Source organism: Petaurus breviceps, unplaced genomic scaffold (assembly GCF_028583685.1).
Source record: "Petaurus breviceps papuanus isolate PSGF00001 unplaced genomic scaffold, PetGlider_PUasm1.0 229, whole genome shotgun sequence".
Lineage (NCBI taxonomy): Eukaryota > Metazoa > Chordata > Mammalia > Diprotodontia > Petauridae > Petaurus > Petaurus breviceps.
The window spans coordinates 37,772,457-37,793,066 of record NW_027185903.1 but is presented as its reverse complement, the minus strand read 5'-3'; the positions used below and the strand labels follow the sequence as shown (position 1 = coordinate 37,793,066).

Sequence of the window (20,610 nt, the reverse complement as noted above, 5' to 3'; positions counted from 1 at the left end):
AATTATTGTTGGACTTGCCAGGCAATTAAAGCACTTTAATTTTAAGGGATTCACATCAGGAGACAGTTGTTGACAAGTTAACCCAAATCCTCCCTTTGATAACATATTGGTTGTTTGACCTTTGGCAAATCACTTAACTTCTCAGTGCCTCAGGTAATTCTTTTCAGACTGTAAGTTACAGAACAGTTGCTAGTCTGTCCGAGTATTGGAAGCTTGCTCACTGTGATCTTTCTACCGTGATGAAATTACAACTATTAACCAAAAATAACCCAAATTAGAAAATGCCTTTCCTTTTGTGAAGAAGAGATATTTTCAGAATAATGTGATTGAATTCACTAATCACATACAAACTCTCTTATTCTCTTTATGGTCATGATTCATTTGATGTGTCTTTTCAACTAGATTTCAAGTCTTTCAGGGGAATATTTCAGTTCTGGTTCCCTTATCTTAGGAAGGACAATGCTAAAATTATTGCGTCTAGGGTGGTGAAGGAACTTGAAACTGCCATGTTAAGATTCATTGAAGAGTTTGGGAACACTTACCTTGGACAAGGAGATTAATGGAAATTGAAGATAGTGTTCTTTAGGATGCATGAAAAGTTCTCATGTGAATAATGTATTAAAAATTTCTTGACTGCATAGGACAGAAATAGGAACAATGGGTGGGAGTTGGAGAGAGTTTTCAGCTCTTTGTAAGGAGACACTTGTTAATATAACTATTTGAAAGTAAAATGTACTGCCTTGAGAGATGAATTTACCATCATTACAAATCTTTAAGTAGAGCCTAGGTGACTACTTATAGAAGAAATTCATGAATAACACATGAATTGAGTGGATTTGAAAGGACATGATTTGGATTCAAAAACTGGCTCTGCCATTTAGCTGCTTAACCTTTCCAGATCAGTTTACTCATCTGAGGAAATTTAACTAAATGATTTCTATTCTCTTCTAGATCTACATTTATGGTCTCTTTAGTGTTCCCCTCCCACTCAAAATTTCAAAAGCATTTTCTTGATAGATCTTCTTTTCCTCATGATTCCTCAATTTGTATTATTTTTTTTGTGTTCTTTTTTTTTCCCCTTCCAATTCTAGTAAAACATAATATCTAGTGCAAGGATTATTATCATTTGAAAAATTTTTGTATTCCCATAATAGATGCTTAATAAACTTTCAAATAAATGATTCTTGGTAAGTGTCTTGTGTTATAAAAGCTCTGTTGTTAACTTAGAAGTGTGATCACTGCTTCTCTGGGAATCAGTTTTCTAAAATCAAGAGTTTTCGCATTTTAGTAAAAAGAGATTATTCACTAAAATACTAAGCACCTAATACTTATTAACTTAATTACTAATTACTAAGATTTTAATATTTAAAGAATAATTATAGAGTAATACTTACTCTACATATGCATACCTAGGTATATTTTGTTCCTTTTTTTTTAAATTAAATTTGGACTATTTAGTAACTGCTTAGTCTAATCCAACTCTGGGCCCAGGTTCAAGGGTGATAAAAAACAATTCATTCTGATCCAGTTTTTAGCCAAATGCCTTCTTAGTTATAATAGTAAATAATGTCTGCAGTGCTTTTCCCACCTCCAGCTATAGTTTGTTTTTTTGTTCATTCATCATTGGTGGGTTGGAGCGCCAAAATAGCATTCTAGCCCTCAAAGGTGCAAAGCTGTTTCCTCCTCTGTCCTGGTGAAGTAAAGGAAGAAGATTGTGGGGAAGGGGAAAGAGAGATGGAGGAATCCCTAAATCTGAGTAATAGATCTGAAGACCCAACCCTTTTTTGTAGTAAAATGTTCAGTGTTTTGCAGTGTTATATGGCAAATAAAATTGTATCATCAGCAAAAAAAGTTTGAAAACAGTACTGTAAGGTAGGTAGTATAGGTATTATCTTTGTTTTACAGATGAAAAAAAATGGGACTAAGATGTTAATAACATCGGCTTACATTTATATAATTGTCAGATGATACACCCAAGAATCATACGAATGGCAGATCTTTGGGACTTGCTTGTGTCTTAGTATGCTTTCTGCTGAACCATACCTTGTGCCTTTGGTGCTTATGGGTTTCAGAATAGTTCAGTAATGAAAGGTGTTTGTCAAACCTTGGTATTCGTGCTTGGTACTCTTCCATTTTAATATCTCAAGGGAAGAAGCCACATTTGTACTTTTAATTACTGTCCTTTTCCCCCCTCTTAACTTGTCACGAAATCAGAGCCAAACAACTGTGCCAAAGTACTATTCCCTGGTGCTCAGTCAAATTGGTATTGGTTTCTTTCCAGTCATGAGAATTTTTATCCCTTCAGCTCTCCTTTTGAAACTGGTCTAGATACTAATTTGAATAGACAATTTAAGAGCTATCAGTAACTACTCACAGATTCCTGCCTCCTTGAGTAAGCTTATTTGTATTTTTTTTAAAGGAAAAAATACTTTTTTTTTCTTTCGGACATCTAAAATGCATTTTAAAACAAAGTTCTGTTTAAACTGAGTGCATTATCTACAATCTGAAATCCATCTATTCTTGGGCAAGTAAGTTAATTCGTTTGACTCTATTTCCTCATTAGAAATAATTGGGAAGCCATGTGGCTTTTCCCCATCTTCACAGGGTTGTGAAGAAATCACTTAGCAGCTTTTTAAAAAGTCCAATGTAAATTTTGGTATTTATTTTATGCCTATCTCCTTCATTCTAGATTTTAATATTCTGTGGCATATAAAAGGGTAATATGGTTGTAAGAATCTGAAGTCTTAGATATTGCTGTGTCTTATGTTCATCGGTGTAGCTTTCATTTATATAGTGTTTTCACGACTGTTGGGTAGTAAAAGCATTACTCCTGTTTTATATATGAGGAAGTTTAAACTCTAGTTAAGTGACTTTATTTAGCCTTATTTGAACCTACAATTCTGCTAACTTAGAGGCCAATCCTTGTTGCATTACATTATGTGCTTATATTTGAATCCTTCTTGTATTGATACGTTTGAAATTTGCCTATTTTTGCTAACTACTCTTAGTCTAGTGCTACTATAAGGGCAAGAAACCAGTAAGAAATTTTTTTTTATTCGCCGTAAGCACAAAAGGATTAAACCATGTCAGTGAACTCTTTGAAAGAGTTCTTAGGATATGGATTTTTAAAAAGGTCTTAAGATTGAGAGGAGAAAAAAGAAAAAATACGTAAGGGAAGAGAGCATATTCGGAAATGCTTAGTTGCCTTTGACTAGTGTGTTGGAGTTTGTGCCATGAGGGTGTGTTTGTTTTTGACTTAAGCACTGGAGAACATTTATCTCAGCAGTTTGCATGTATTCAATCTTTTAAAGATTGGATCACTTATGATAATGATGTTTGTTACTTTATTGCTTTCATTTTGTTTTGAGGTAGGTGTTCTGAAAATATACAACTATATGTTACATGCTTTCGTTAATATGGTACATGTTAAATCTATCATCTAAAACTGAGTGGAGTTTTAGCTTTAGTGGAGTTTTTATTCATGCACGTTATTCTGCTAATTATAATCTGGGTATTTTAATAAGGGAGCCAATCTTCCCAAGCAAGAGAAAATATCTCTAGCTTATATTTAGAGAAATTGCTCTTTTGGTCTTGGCAAATTTTGAACCTAGTTGAGTTTGAGATTGAGCACTAAATTGAATACCATATCAAATTCAGGATAAGAGCTCAAGGAACTGAGTTGCAAAAAAATATCTTTAAAGATCCCTCCCAAGGTCATTCAGTGCTTTATATTTCTCTTTGATCATACAAGCTATATTTAAAGTATTAGCAGTTTGTCATAAGTCATCATTATTGAACTGATATGGCGGATGGCCTTTGCAAAGGCATGGAGGTAGAAGATGGCATACTATGAGAAACAGAAACATAAGTATTTTCTGTCCACTTTTTAATTAATGTAATTCATGGACTGAAATAAAACTACTTTCATTTTATTTTAAATATAAATTTATAAAATACTATTAAGTACTTATTTGCTTGCTCCTAGGGAATTGAATAAACCCGGACCTTGACCTCTAGGAGTCTAAGATCTAAGCTAATATTATTTCTTATAGGTGGAAATACATTGAAGTTACATAGCTCTGATTGCTTAAATTTAACAAATATTTAGTAAGTGTCTGCTATGTTAAAGGCATTTTGCCAGTTGTGCGGGATTTAAAGATAATCCAGAAAAGAGGTCCCTGTCATTCTGGAACTTCTGCTAGGCCAAATAAAGAATTCATAGAGATAGGTAAATAACTGGGGAGAATAAGGAAAGCCCTCCTTAAGACATAGCATCTGAGTTGAGCCTTCAAGTAGGTTAAGTTCCTAAGAAACTGAGATGTGAAGGGATGATATTTCAGGTAGGGATAGGATACCAGCAAGTAGTCCAGTTTAGCTGCTGTGCAGTGTGTGTGGAAGGGGTAATGTAAGAAACATATAGAAAGATAGATAAGAGCCAAATTATGAAGATTCTAAATTTTGGAACCAAGCTAAAGAGTTACAATTTCTTCTAGAGGCAATAGGAAGCCACTGAAGATTTTTGAGCTAGGAAATGACATGGTAAGACTTGCACTTTAGGAAAATTATTTGGGTAGTTGTGTGAAAGATATATTAGAGAAAAGACTGGAAGCTGGACCTTCAGTTTAAAGACTTTTGTTATTAATAGTCTGAGTTATTAATAAAGGCCTAACAAGTGTGGTAGTCATTTGAGTGGAGAAAAGGGATTTGAAAACTATCATGGAGGTATAATACATGACTTGGCAAGAGGGGGAGAGTCAAGGATGACCGAAACTGTGGAAGAATGATGGTATCCTTAATGAAAGACTTACAGGAGCTATGGATTTAGGGAAGAAGATAAACACTTCTGTATGGGATGAATTTGAGGTACTCATGGAACATCCAGGTGTAGATGCCAGCAGGCAGTTAGGGATACCTGAACTTAGGAAAGAGATCAGAGCTGGATATATGTATTTCAGAGTTACCTGCATAGAAATGTTAATTGAACCTCTGGGAACTGATAAGATCATTGAAAGTATATATAGAGAGAAGAAAAATGGTGGGGGATAAACTATTGATAATGATGTAGCAATCAGTATTGAAGTGGAACAATCAGGAAAACCAGGAGAGAGCAATGTACTTAAACATGACAGAGAAGATCGTGCTCATCAGGAAAAGGATAGTAAAGTATCAAACTGGAGAAGACATACCAGCACGTTTAGCAATATAGAGATCATTGGTAACTTTGAAGAAAGTAGTTTCAATTAAGTGGTTGTGTTAGAAGATTGCAAAGTTTGGGGAAGTGATTGGAAGTTTAGAAAGTGTCTTTAAATAGTTTCTCTATATAACAGGTATAGATAATTTTTCTAGAAGTTGGGTTGTGAAGTGTTGAAAATCAGGGCAATAGCTTGAGAAAGTGATGGCCAATTGAATGATAAGGGTGGAGGAGAAGAGCAAAATTTTAGGGAAGGAAACAAGTAGAGAAGATAAAGGTGTCCAAAGAGGCAGACTCTTAAAGGAGAAGAAAAGGATGATATCAAATGCAGTAGAGGAATTGTCCTTGGCAAGAACAGTGACGTCTTCCTCAGAGTCTAGCAAAGGAAAAGAAAAATAGGAGATTATGTTAAGAGGTCTTGAGGGGACAAAAGGGAGCTCATGATGGATATCCCCTGATTTATTGGTAGGGTAACAAAAGAGGACCTCAGAAAATAAAGGCAGGGATGGGGAAGGAAGGGAAAGTTTGGATAAATTGTGGGGAATGGGTCATCCAATCAAACAAGAGTAAAAGAACTGCTCTATGGTATTAAGGGTATAGTTGAAAGTAACATATTTGTAGTGGACCTGATGGCATGATTGTGTGATTTCCTTTGGAAATATTTAGCAGCATGCTAGAAAGAGAGAAAACAGATGATGAGGTAACTCATTGTTGAAGTTTGTTAAGGCCTGAGTGGTATTTAGGACAAATGGACAAGGGACTCAAGTGAAGAAGACAGTGAGGGGTTGAACTGGTTAATGCTACAGTCAATTATAAGTAGTGGAAAGTGAGGTCAGAGCAGGGATGGATAGCATGACCAGAGATCACAGTAAGTATGAAGACTAGGTTTAGGAGAAAAATGAGGGTTCCCTCTTACCTCTTGGATTAAATATAAATTCCTCTGTCATTTAAAGTCCTTCATAACCTGGCCCCAGTCTTTTGGGCTTTATTCATTACTTCTTTTCATGCACTCTGTGGTCTACTCAAACTACCTTCTTAGGTATTATTTATACATGACATTCTCATTCCTTGACCCTGTGCTTTTGTATCGGTATTTCCCCATACCTGGAATGTTCTCCCTTCTGATAAAATGTAAGTTCACTGAGGGAGCTTGACATTTTACTTTTGTCTTTGCACCTGATAACAATGCCTTTCTCATTAGTTGGCACTAAAATTTTTTTGATTGATTTCCTACACAGTAATTATAACTGTAGAATATCCAAATATATCTAATAACATAAGGAAAGAAATACACTGATGTGGATTCTGATAAAAGGAGTTGGGACACCATGGGGAGGGAGCATAGGTGATGGATATTTGAAATAAACATTTTCCAGAAATTTTAGCTTTCAGAATTCCCCATTGCTATGCTTAACAATACATATGACTAGGGGGCAGCTAGGTGGCACAGTGAATAAAGCACCGACCCTGGAGTCAAGAGGACCAGAGTTCAAATCCAGCCTCAGACACCTGACAAAAAACTAGCTGACAAAAAACCTTTGGCAAGTCACTTAACTCCAATTGCCCTCCAAAACCCAAATAAAATAAAACCAACATATGACTTTATAAAGGAAATTTGATTTAAAAACCCCCATAATTTTCTCATCTAATTTTTGAAATCCTGTCTGAGGGAATTTCTGTGGTTATAAATGTATTATATAGCCAATTTAATTTTGGATAGACTTTAACTTATTATTAAGCAGTACCTATATACATCTAATCGAAGGTCTTTTTTTTTCTTTCTAAATTTATTTCAAATGTAAATTGCATTAGAAATCAGTGATGCACCTACCCGAAGAGATCAGTTCATGAGAAGTGGCTTTGCTTCTGGACGTAGTTTGGGAAACAGAGGTATGTATCAAATGTTTGTATGGCTGCTGAACAGGTAGGTAGTAGAGAGAGTGATAGTGAGTACATTGCTTTTCTGTTTTGTTTTTGGTGGAGTTGGTTTGTGTTTTTTGTTGATGATAAGCTATGTGACATTGATTTTTTGTATAATTATTGTTTTTTCTTTTAGTTAAAAGAAACTATTAAATTACTAAATGTTTAGTGACAGACATACTAGAGAAGGTCTAGGTGCTTACCTTCTTACCTCATAGGGTTATTGTGAGGATAGAATAAATTAATGAAAATGAAAATATTCCATAAGCTATAAATTGCTAAATAGATGTGAAGTGATACTAATTTTCCCACTTTATAAGTCATGTTTGCCCAAGCATTTCTTTTCACTTTGTATACCATGATGATTGGTATTATCAAACCATTAGTTTTTCATCTTTCTTGAACTTATGAAATTGTCTTAAAATACCCCAACTAAGAATGTCAGCTTTGTGTTATTTAAAGAAAGAATATTTTATTTACTCTAGACTATGTAAAAGGAATTTCTGTTTCCACACCTTGAAAGAGTAATTTCATAAGTTAAAATTTTTATTTATTCTTTTTGTAATAGTGATTGTTTTGACAGAAGACAAACTGAATAAAATATAATGCTTTTTTATAATAAGTATTAAGGAATAATTTTTGACACAAAGCAACATAAAAAACTTAAAGTATAATTTTATTTTAAAATGTTTTGAACATTTGACAATATAAAGTAAATGCTGTTATAATGAAATGAAAGGCAGTGGGAACACTTAGCCCAGTATTTTTCGTGTCATTTACTGTGCAATATTTGATAAGATATAATTGGTGGATAGAAATACTTTCTACCTATATAAAGGCCTTTCTGAGAATTTTTACATTTTTTGGAAGCTTAAGGAAGATTGTGTACCTTTTTGTATGGCATTTTGAAAGAAGTGGAGATTTTTTAGAGGCATAATCAGCTAAGTATGAAGTTGTAGAGGGTGTTTTTTTTTTGTTTGTTTTTAGAACTAGTCCTCAGACTACCAGAGGAAATAATAATTCACTCATAAGTTAATGCTGTTCTTTTTTTTTTTTTTTTGCCTTTTGGAGGGCAGTTGGGATTAAGTAACTTGCCCAAGGTTACATGGCTAGTTTTTTTGTGTGGGTGTTAAGTTTGTGAGGCTGGAACTGAACTCAAGTCCTCCCAACTCCAGGGCCAGTGCTTTACTCATAACTGCGCCACCTAGCTGCCCCTTGCTGTTCTTTTTTAAAAATCAAAATGATCACAAGTGTAAGTTTTTTAATAAGACACTATGATCAAACACATTGATTCCTAAGTCTGTAAACTTATTAAAGTCACATTCCAGCCTTCCTACTTTTCCCCAAAGAATAAGAGTAATAAATAATATTTTGGTAATGCAGCTGAGGGAAATTGCTAGCATGAATTTTGTAAGGTGGTAAAATGTTTATATAGAAAAAGAAAATGTATAATTGAAAATTTGCCCAACTCAGAGTGAGCTAAATTACCCATAGCTTCCTAAATATTCAGATAGATAGACCTTTAAAAGAAAACTTTCTCAGATGTCCTAGGTTGAATTAGCATAATTGAACTTCTGGTCAATGCCATTCACTCCTGTAATTTAGAATTATAGTATTATAGAGTTAGAAGCAACAGAATTAGAATATTGGAGGGCCAACCCATACTTGATAGCCTCAATAACATCTTTTTTTAATTAGTATCTTTGAGAAAGATTAATGGTTGTCTAATTGTCATACCTTTTGTTTGATTTCACAAAATATAAAGAAATTTATGGAAAGGATGCTGGGGCTGCCTAGGTTTAATTCCTAGTTTGAGTAATTGCTGCATGATATCAAGCAGGTCCATCTCACTAAGACCTCAGTTTTCCTCATCTCTAAAATAAGATATTTGAACTAGGGGACATACACACATATGTACATGTGTGTGTAAACATCTGTCTATATATTTTCCATTTTAAACTCTCAACAGTTTGATGATATGCTTCAGTTTTTAGGAGGGCTTGGTTGACTTATTTTGTCGTTTTAACTACTGCTTATACATAGTTGGTACTTAGAAAATAAATTACTATACATCTTTAGCTTCTCTTCTGTTTTTAGTGTTAAGCAGTCTAGTTTGTTTTCCCTTAATTTTTTTTTGATATTTTTGATTTTGAAGCATGTTCAAAGAGAGATGACCAAAGTGATGAGGGGACTCAAAGCTAAGAATTATGAAAGTTGGTTGAAGGAACTTGATATGTTTAACCTGAATAAATAACCTTCAAATATTTGAGGAGTTTCTAATGGAAGAGAAATTAGACTTAATTAACTTTGGTCCTAGAATGCAAAACTGGGATAAATAAGTAGAATTGATATGGAGGCAGATTTTGCCTCAGTTTAAGGAAAACTAATAATCATAGTTACAGAAGAAGTGGGATTGTCTCCTTTGAAGTGTAAGAGTCTTCTTGTCATTGGTATCTTTAACTTGTTGGAGGATTTTTTGTAGAAGGGTTGATATACTGGGGAAAAAAGTTGGATTAGATGACTTTTGATATTTCTTCCAATTCTCTTTGTATAGTAACTTTGGTATTTACAGAGCTCATCTGTGGAATTTTTTTTTATGCAGTAGCAATAAGTTTAATATTATTTTAAATTCAGGTTTGCTCCAGAGCCTTTTGTTTTACTTTGTAGAGTTAGTAGAACACCTACCTTTGACTGATCATTTAGAAGAAATTTTGTTTTTGTTTTTTGGAGGGGGGAGGGCAGGGAAATTGCCCAAGGTCACACAGCTAGTTGGTATTAAGTGTCTGAGGCCGGATTTGAACTCAGGTCCTCCTGACTTCAGGACTCTCTACTTGCTGTACCTAAAGAGATTTTTAAAAATGTATTATGGATTTAATTCTGTTTGAACTTCTGCAGATGCCAGTGATCAGTCTTCTAAGAGAGAAAATCTGTCCACAATGGGTGGATTTGGACCTGGAAAGGGTTTTGGAAACAGAGGTAATGACCTGGTCATGAGTAATTACTTGCTAGACATATGATAGTTACTCCAAAATTTTACTAATGTATGGATAATAGAGGTAGAGGGTTGCAGTATAATAGTTTCTTTTTGTAAGTTCTTCTATAATAAATTAATATGTTCCTAAAAATGATGATTGTGTTATATAAAGTCCAATAAAACCCATAGAACGTATGGGAAAAATGGGGTTTCTGAGAGTGCAACACTCAAAAACTTCTTCAGTGACACATAAAAAAAGATAGGAACCCAATAAAAACAGCACAGTTTTGCACATTTTAAATTTTTAAGAAATACACAAATACTACAATAAATAGTGATAGTGTCAGCAGTGTTGGGCTACTTCTCAGTGTCTGGGGTTCCTACAGGGCTCCAAATGTGGATTCGCAAAGTTGAGTTGCTGTGGGTGAGGGCAGGGTCTCAGTGTACTATGACCTGGGCCTCAGTCACGGTGGAAGGTGGAGTAAGGAAGTATATTAGACACCTTCAGTCCACAATTCCTAGTTTCTTAGAAGGTTTACAATAAATATGGCACTTTATATTGAAAACTACTCGAGTTTGCTTGTGGAAATAGGTATTAGAAAGGTTGTAGTTTGTGAGTTATTGTGAAATAGTGCAGTTTTCTGAGTTTGCTTGATGTTTCTTGAAGACAAAATTGAGAATAAGCAGAAACAAAATTTGTTAAGCTCAGATCATTCTCTAATATGTCAATTTCATTGGAACAAATTCACATTTTCAGTACAAGTATTACAGTCGAATTGACCTTATTCTGTTCTAATAGAGAATGTGTGTGTATGTGGTGCTCTATATGTACATGTTGAATAAGTTCAGATTGCACTAATTTTATATTTTGTCATAATTAATCTCCATTTTTCCTACAAAAAGGTTATTTGTTTAGGGAGAAAGGTCTTGTGTATTTGCCTAAAAATTAAACTTTGAGAATCACTTAGAAGTTTTCATATGCGAATTACATAAAATATGTAATTATATCACTGACACCTTGATCTTTTTACCTATGGCTCATATGTAGTTGTAAAGAGATAGGATAGCGCTTATTATCCCCAGAAGCACTGTGTTTTGACTACTTATTAACAGAATAACAGACCAAATAACTATTCTAATAATTTGCATGTTTTTGTATTTTTCCCTAGGTTTTTCAAGTAACAAATTTGAAGAAGGTGATAGCTCTAGCTTTTGGAGAGGTAAATTAAATCTTCTGATTGTGAATGGTTCTGTTGTGTGAAATTTAGGCCATATGTTGAAGAGAAGTTAAGAGATGGCTACATTTTTCTATGTATCCCAGCTTACCTTTGCTGAGATAATTTAAAAAATTGAGGTTGAAATTACTTTTTCCTCTCAGTGAAAATTGAAGAATACTATTCTGGAAAAGGTTTATAGTTTTGTGTTGTAGAAGATCAGTCTGCATAGGCAGTGTGGTTTAGTGAATTGTATGATGGATTTGAAATGAGGAAGATCTGATTTTACATTCTGCCTCTGATACTTAATAGTGTGCCTATGAACAAGTCAATTAGCATCTGTTTTTTAATCTTTTAAATATATTACCTTTGTCACCTCTATCAATGGATAAGTTATGAAATTAAAATGAAATAATATGTGTAAATAGGCTTTGCAAATTAAAAGTGCTATTTTAAATGTCAGTTAATCACTTTTCTGGGCTTCCTTATATCTAAAATGAGGAGGTTAGGGGTGGACAGGTGGCTCATCGAGTAAGAGCACCGGCTCCAGTGTTGGGATGACCTGGAGATCGAATCCGGGGCTCAGACACTTAGCACCATACCCAGAAATAAGTGGCCGTGTAACCTTGAGCAAGTTACTTAAATCCGATTGCTTATAAAAAAAAATGAGGAAGTTGACCTAGATAACTCCCTGCATCCCTTCTAAATTTCTGATGATAAAACTAATCTGTGGATACAACCCTTTCAATATGTTGTATTACCAAAATGACACTAGGGATTAAAAAATAAAAATCTAACTTTGATGTTTAGAAAACTTTAGGTTTTAGATCGACCTTATGCTAATTATTAAGGAGCACATAGATCATGGGAAATCATCACTGTCTGTAAGATTGCTAATTAATACTGAAAATTTCAAATATACTTTGGCCGTACTCAAGTTTTTGGCGTTGGTATGTAAAATAAGCTTGAAAAGGAGAGGAATTCATGGAAGAATGATCATAAAAGGGTGACCTAGTGAATCAAGTAAGCAGTGTTAAGACCTGATCTTTCTATGCCTGTAGCAACGTATGTAAGAATAGTGTATCTCTAATAGAAAATTGGGGCAGCCAGGTTGTGTGGTGGATTAGAGTGCCAAGATTGGAGTGGGCAAGATTCATCTTCCTAAGTTCATAGCTGAACTCAGATACTTACTAGCTGTGTGACCCTGGGCAACTCATTTAACTCTGTTTCCTCATCTGTAAAATGGGCTAGAAGCAAAAGGCAAACCACTGCAGTATCTTTGCCAAGAGAACCTGAAATTGGGTCAAGAATACCACTGGGGGGCGGCCAGGTAGCACAGTGAGTAAGAGCACCAGCTTCAGTGTCGGGATGACATGTGGATCGAATCCAGGCTCAGACACTTAGCACCCACCCAGAAACACTTGGCCATGTAAACTTGAGCAAGTTACTTAACCCCAATTGCTTGGGGGCGGCCAGGTGGCTCACTGAGTAAGAGCACTGTCTCCAGTGTTGGGATGACCTGGGGATCAAATCTGGGCTCCAATACTTAGCGCCACACCCAGAAATAACTGGCCCTGTAATCTTGAGCAAGTTACTTAACCCCGATTGCTTTAAAAAAAAAAAAAAGAATACCACTGAAAACAACTAAACAACAGCAATAGAGAATTGACATTTGGACCTTGGGGGAGAATTTTAATGAATTATTTTTTAATTTTTTAAAGTTTATTTATTTTAAAATTAAACTTTATGTTTATTTTTAGTTTACATCATTCATTTCCACAAGATTTTGAGTTACAAATTTTCTCCCAGTCTTTCCCCTACCCACCACTCCAAAACAGCGATCCCACTGTATACCCCCTCCCCCAGTCTGCTCTCTCCTATTACCTCCCCCATTCCCACTCTGACTTTCCTGTAGGGCAAGATGGATCTCTTTTATAGATAAGCATGATTTTCTATGATCCATATGTTCTTAAATGATTAATATGGAATCAGCTTGAGACCATTATCTCCTTTTCTGTAAGATACTGATTTCCTTTTGTTGCCCCCCTAAGCCTCTGATAAATCAGAAATTAAATGTCTGGTTAGAATTGTCTTGATCTCAGTGGCATGTTGAGGAGAGGTATAGGTTTTAAACTAGAAGATTTTTTTCTGTGGACCTAACTGGCTTAAAACCATGTTGATCATGGATTGTTGCAAGGGTTGCTTTATCTACTTTCCCTTCTTAATCTCTGTTAGAGTTCTTTTTGTCTTGCTCCAGTGTAACCACTATCACTTAATTTCATCTAGTGTTTACTCTCTACTAGTAGTGAATTGTCACCCCATTGGATCACATTCTCTGGGTCCTTTTTTCTTTGTGGGGGGAAAAACCCCAGGGACGGCAAGGTTGCACAGTGAGTAGAGCACCGGCCCTGGAGTCAGGAGGACATGGGTTTGGATCCAGCCTCTCTCTCTCACACACACACACACACACACACACACACACACACACACACACACACACACACACGCTGTGTGACCTTGGGCAAGTCACTTAACCCCAATTGCCCTACCCTCTCCCCTCCAAAAAAGCAAAAAAAAAAAAAAACCAAACTCCAACAGGAGTCAGCAGCAACACTTTATATGCTTGTTGTCAGCGCTAATAAACAGCTAAGGATTCTTTGCTCTAATAAAACAGAATTAAATAAATTATATTTTACTTTAAATTGCCAATAGGGTGTTGTGAAAAAGAAACTATTTGAGCTTTAAACTGATTGATCACATTTTATGTTGTAATTACATAGGGAAGAGGTGAAAAATTTCAAGTTGAACAAAACACCCTAAAGATCATCTATGCTATATATTTCTGTTACCTAATCCTCTCCTGCATTCTAAGAAATTACTGGAAAAATTGGTGTAGCTTTTGAGATACCAAGGCAATGTTTCTTAAAAATTTAGAAAAAAATTGATATTAAAGAAATGTAGACATGACCATATTGAACACATTAAGACTGCAGTGGGCTACGTCACAAACAATGAAATAACAATTTCATTCGAAAGTTAATGATTTTTATGTGTATTGCTTAACTATGATATATTCATTTGTCATTTAAGAATCTAATGAATATGAAGATAATCAGACAAGGAGCAGAGCATTCACCAGGAGAGGTGGTAAGAATATTTTATGTTTAGTTACATTTTTATGACTTATAGTGGTATACCACTGAATTCATTCTAGGTGAGAGAAACTTTACTTTTCATACACAACCCTCCCTCCCCTGAAACCCTTACGTAGGTATATTGTAGCAGAACTTTGATTTTAGAACAGACTAGAAATGAGTTTTAGTGGTGAAGACAACCTTTGCAAGAAAACAATATGCCTTTGACCATATCTAGCCCTTCTGCTTCTGAATTTACAGGAACTTTACTTCTTAAGTCTTTTGCAGTATTTTTACCTTTTATAGGCTTGAGATCAAATGAGTCTTTGTCAGGTGAGCCTAAGTTGACGTTGCCTCTGACGATGCATGATAGCAAGTTATTTTCTGCTGATGATCAACAGTCTTCCACGAAATTCAACCATTCAAATTTTTTTTTAGTATTGATAATGAGGAAAGATTTTATGTAGAATTGCTATATCTTTATGCTGTTGTAGGAATAGAGATTTGTATCAATAGCTGTAGTAATATTTATATGGGGTTTTAAAGTTACTTTTCTAAGCTTATACAACTAGTACGTATCTAAGCTTAGATTCAAACCTTTGTTGAATAAGAAATGATTCTTCACATTTCTTTCCTTTCACATTTGCTCAGTAGTTTAATTGTATTGAGTATTGCCAACACTTCGATCCTTAAGTCTCTGAAAGATAACTCAGAAGCACAGAGTTTTCCTTTGTGAAAGGTGGAATATGGCCTATGGATAAAGATGCACTTCACTTCTAGCCTATCCTTTTAGCAGAGCTCTTGATTTTTGAAACTATGAAGGATGCTGATACATTCTTGCTGGAAATAACTTAGAATCAGTAGTCTTGAGTGTTCATTAGTTTTGAACATAGCTACCATAGAAACTGAGACCTGTAATGTTGGAAGACTTAAATTCAAATCCAACTTCAGACACTTAATAGCTGTGTGACCTTGGGCAAATCAGCCTCTGTTTGCCTCACTTTTCTCATCTATAAATGGGAATAATGGGAGCACCTACCTCCCAGGGTTGTTGTGAAGATTAAATGAGAAAATAATTGTAAAGCACTTAGCACAGTGCCTGCCCCATAGTGCTATATAAACACTGTTAAATTATTATTATCATTATTGTTATTATCATATAATTTACAAATGACACTGAATTACTATCAGCTGTAGGAATTATAATCCATAATCCATAATTTGACTGGTTTGAAGAAAAGCAGACCTATACTGATCATGTATATGGCAAACTGGAACCAGAAGATAATAAAGACTTTGGCTGATAATATCTGGTGATTGACAGTGGTACTGTGCTTATTTTTGCCCTTTTCCAAAAGTGTATCTTTACTTTCTCTTTCTGTGGTCTTCCCTTTCATAGCAGAATGTAAACTCTGTACAAATGAAGGTAGTACCAAGATGAACTGCCAAGGAGGTATGTAGATGTAGGTACAGGCCTACTTGTCACCACTTCTCTAGGCACTATGATTTTGGATAACATTACGGATAACTGGGAATTTTTCATCTCAGAATCAATGCCAAATAATCTTAGTGACAACATAATTAGAATCCCTGAATTTGGAGAACAAAAAGAGCTACTTTTGTGGTCACCAGATTTTCCAACAAATCTTACCTTTGACCTATATTGTTTGTCTCTGTTTTTTGTAGAACATTTAGAATGAGGGGGAAAAGGTAAAAGTTGGCTTAACACAAACATCTCTGGTTTAATATTACCACTAACAGTTATATTCAGAGCACAGTTAAACTTGGAGCTCAGGATTTATGTGCTTTGAAATAGTATTTTTCTTTTTTAAAAAGAAAAGTTTTAAAAGGTTTAAGTTTTAAAAACTTAAACCAGAGAGGATACTACCTTCTGAATTAGCTGGATTTAATTAGATAGTATCAAAGTTGATATCAGATGGTATTGTAGGTATTAGTATCTATATTAAAAAAGTATTAGTATTAGTAGGTATTAGTTATCTATATTAAAAAAATATAGATAACATTGGTAGTGCTGTTTGGGAGGAGGGAAAAGGAGTTTCACAATTGTGAAGTAATCCTGGATGAGATGTTACTCCAGTTTTCAGGGAACTTTAAAGAAAAATACTGTCCAAAAGCATGATAAATTAAGGTCAGAATACAAGTCAATAGATTTGACAGGACAGATAGAAAGGAATATGAAATTTAACTCATTTGGAAGTGTAACTAAATTTTAAAGCTTCTAATTAAGGAATCATGCAAGCAGCCAGGAGGAGGCAGTTTACATAAAAACAAACACCAGTTCAACTTGTGTGAGACTAATCAACAAAGACAAGGAATATAAGAAGCTGGAATGTGATGCAAGGGAAATTGTGATATGTCACCAAAATTAACTGTTTTGTATAAGCAAGCATAGTGATCCATCATGAGACTGGATTGTTCTTCAGTGGACAGAAAATTTAATTTATTCCTGTTGTGAATTCTAGAAACAGGGAAGAGCCTTTGATGTGCACATTGACCAAGCAACTGAAGCTGTTGGGTAGTCTGGATTTGAATGCATGTAAGAAGTAATGGATGACTTAGTATTAATGTGCTGTAAGGAGGTGATAAATCTATTCTAGATTTTCTCACACCTTGTAGAAGTATCAATACAGAAGCATACACTTAAGAATTTTGGGGAATAATCTTTGGAAAGGGAACAGATGGAAGTAGATTATCTGAAGGACAGAAAGAATAGAGAAAAGCTGTGAATTCTAGAAATGGAATAATAAAAGTAAAGGTTAATTATGCAAAGAGATATGGGACGTGAGGGAAAGATAATGTTAAGTATCATAATTTTTAAAAAGTGAAAATTATTTCTGTGTTTGGTAAGGGCAAATATGTGACCATATGTTAATGCAGGAAATAATGTTGGATTAATAAAATAGCTGATAAAAAGGGGTGGTAGGGTTAAAGTAGCAAGGTCTAATGGAGGAAAGCCAAGACTTGAAATTATAAGCGTTAGTGTTAATAGGCTGAATTCCCCAATAAAAAGGAAACAAATTACAAGGTGGATTAGAAATCAAAACCCATTTGTTGGTAGTTTATTGATTTGATGCTTAGAGGACATTTATTTAGAGCATATAGGGATTGATGCACATTTCAAGGGATTGGCTAAAATAGCTCGTATGTAGAGTAGCAAAAGGGCATTCATTATGCTTTAGATAAATCCAAGGAAATTAAAAGTGAATTTTTTTCCCCAGTAAGGTTTTATTTTAACAAGATAACAGAGACAAGTGGGAAAATTACATTATGTCTAGAGGTACTGCAGATAAAGAATACTGATAATAAACTTATATGCACAAAATGGCAAACATAGCTGCCATTTTGTTAAAAAAGCTAACTGTTGTGTTAAAATGTCCCAGATTAAAAAACTTATTCCAGGCTACTTTCATGTTCTTCTGGAAAAGCTTAACGAATCCAAAAGAAAGATAAAGAGGAAATTACAATTTTGCTCAAAATGTTGGAAAAATATGGTCAATGGATGTACACTTCTGGAGATATTAGTATGTATTTTTCAGGCTCCCATGGGTGATTAGCAAGAATTAACTATTTGGGTGGGACAGCGCTCAAATACAGAAAGGCAGGAATGTTAAAAATCTCCTTTACATGCCAAAATAAAATTTTAATCAATAAAGGAAATGTTAAAAGAATGAGAAGTATAAATCTTAATGGAGACTAAAAAATTGATATTGGAGACCATATCATAGAAACAAAAAAATATTGAGAGAACATATGAGGAGTTGAGATATTGATAAAGGAGTCTATAGAAAAATTTAAATCCCTAAATACTTAACAAAAAAAAGATAAGGAGTTGTGTGTGCATTTTAAAGAGTATAAAACCAAACTACTTAACAAACCAAAAATGTTCAAAATAAGAAATTTGGAAAGTTAAAAGATATGAGAAACAGAATTGAAAATAAATAGACTGTAATAAAGAAGCTGGTATTTTGAATAGTAACAAAATGGATTAACTTATTTATGTTGATTAAAAATAAAACTAAATTTAAAAGAGAAATAATGAATGCTCAAGAAGTGGTTATTAGAAATTAATATGCCAGATTACATGATGAAAGTAAAAACCTAAACAAAATAGATGAATAGCTTAAATTCGAAAAATTAGCATAACTGGAAGTATCTCAGAAAAATTTAACCAAACAGAAAAAAAAAAACCCCTTAATATCTAGATGGCATTTGTAAGCGAATTTTGTGAAAATTTTAAGGAACAAATATCCATATGTGATTATGACTTATTTTTTGCTTTTTGGAGGGCAGTTGGGGTTAAGTGACTTGCCCAAGGTCACATGGCTAGTTTTTGTGTTAAGTGTCTGAGGCCGGATTTGGACTCAGGTTGTCCTGACTCCAGGGCAGGTGCTTTATTCACTATGCCACCTAGCCACCACTATAAGACTTCTTAAAAATGGAAAAAGTCAACACTGTACCAAATTGTTTTGTGAGATAAGCATGGTTTTGATTGCCACGAGAGAGAGGGATAAAGTAGAGAATAACAACTAGAGAACAATACTATTTACAGATAAAAAATTTTCATGTAAAGATATTAAATAGAGTTTATAGAAATAAATTATTCATGACAATTTTATTGATGCCGGAAACTTAAGGATAGTTCACTATTAGTAAAACGATTAGCATAATTATTAGTGACTAAAATAACTATTAAAAGGATGAGGAAAAAGTCTTTGAAATCAAGCACTACTAGAATAAAAGACTTCTTGAATATGTCCAAAACCATTTAAAATTAAAAGTTAACATTCTTTGTAATGGAGAAATGCAGAGAGTTTTGGCAGTAATTTAATTTGGTGAACAGATGTTTACCAAGTGCTTATGTTCTCAACACTGGACTTAATGAAAATCTTTCCTCATGCAGAACTTATATTTTACTGAAGGGCTAAACATGTATGTAGGATAAGTAAATAGAGGACACTAATTACTGGAATTCAAAAAAGCCTTTTACATGAAGTGGTACCTGAGCTTTTTTTTTAGAAAGCTGTGAGATGTATAGAGATGAAGAAATTCATATGCATATTCCAGATATGGAGGCAGTCTTTGCAAAGGCATAGAGGGGCAGATAGCATTCTATCTGAACCATCTATATTGAATAATTTTAATGAAATAGGAAGTGCATAAAAGGAAGTAATGTGAAATAACAGTGCAAAAATAGATGGAAAGCTATATTGGAGAGATCATTGATTTGGAGCTGAAAAAGACTTTAGAGGCCATTGAATTAATTTCTCTTTTTACAGATGAAGCTAAAGCTGAGGTTAAATCACTTATGAAGTCACACAGCTAATGTCTGAGGCAGGGTTTAAAGGTCAGATCTTCCTGACTCTAAGCTCAGCACTATTTTTTATTTGTTTGTTTTCCAATTTATTTATTTTTAGTTTTCAACATTTTTTCCACAAGATTTTGAGTTAAAAAATTTTCTCCCTGTCTCTTCCCTACCCCCACCCCAAAATAGTGAGCCTACTGAATACCCCCTCCCCCAATCTGTTTTCTCTTATATCCTCCTCTATTTTTCCCCCTAACTTTCTAGTAGGGCAAGATGGATTTCTATGCCCCAGTGCCTGTATATCTTATTGCCCAGTTGCATATAATATGCATTAACATTTGTTTTTTGAGTCTTTCCCTTCTTCCCTTCTCACCCACCCCCACTGGGAAGACAAGCAGTTCAACATAGGTTGTACATGTGTAGTTATGCAAAACATTTCCATAGTAGTTATATTGTGAAAGACAACTATATTTCCCTCCATCCTATCCTGCACCCCACTTATTCTGTTTCCTACTTTGAGCTTGTCCCTTTTCAAAAGTGTTTGCTTCTAACTACCCTCTCCCCCAATCTGCCCTCCTTTATATAATCCCCCCTTCTTATCTCCTTTCCACCTGCTTTCCGGTAGGGTAAGATGCCCAACTGAATGTGTATGTTATTCCCTCCTTAAGCCAAATTCAATGAGAGTAAGGTTGACCCATTCCCTTTCACCTTCCTGCTTTTCCCTCTCCATTGTAACAGTGTTCTCTTGCCTCTTTTATATGAGATTATTTATCCTAATCTCTCTCCCTTTCTCCTCCTAATATATTCCTCTCTCACCTCTTAATTTTATTAAGATATCATCCCTTTATATTCAA

The 20,610-nt window shown here is 34.5% G+C and overlaps 1 protein-coding gene across 4 annotated transcripts in view; it reads left to right on the top strand.

Annotated features, from left to right (window-relative positions):
* DDX4 (DEAD-box helicase 4) overlaps nt 1-20,610 on the top strand; it is a 69,318-nt gene that overhangs the window by 1,461 nt on the left and 47,247 nt on the right. Inside the window, exons 3-6 of one of the 4 annotated variants that reach the window (XM_069096492.1) lie at nt 7,004-7,081; nt 10,007-10,087; nt 11,255-11,305; nt 14,390-14,446. In XM_069096492.1, coding sequence (XP_068952593.1) covers nt 7,004-7,081; nt 10,007-10,087; nt 11,255-11,305; nt 14,390-14,446 — 267 coding nt within the window. Of the gene's footprint in view, nt 1-7,003; nt 7,086-10,006; nt 10,088-11,254; nt 11,306-14,389; nt 14,447-20,610 lie in introns of all 4 variants that reach the window. The other 3 variants (XM_069096493.1, XM_069096494.1, XM_069096495.1) reach the window with 3 other exon arrangements.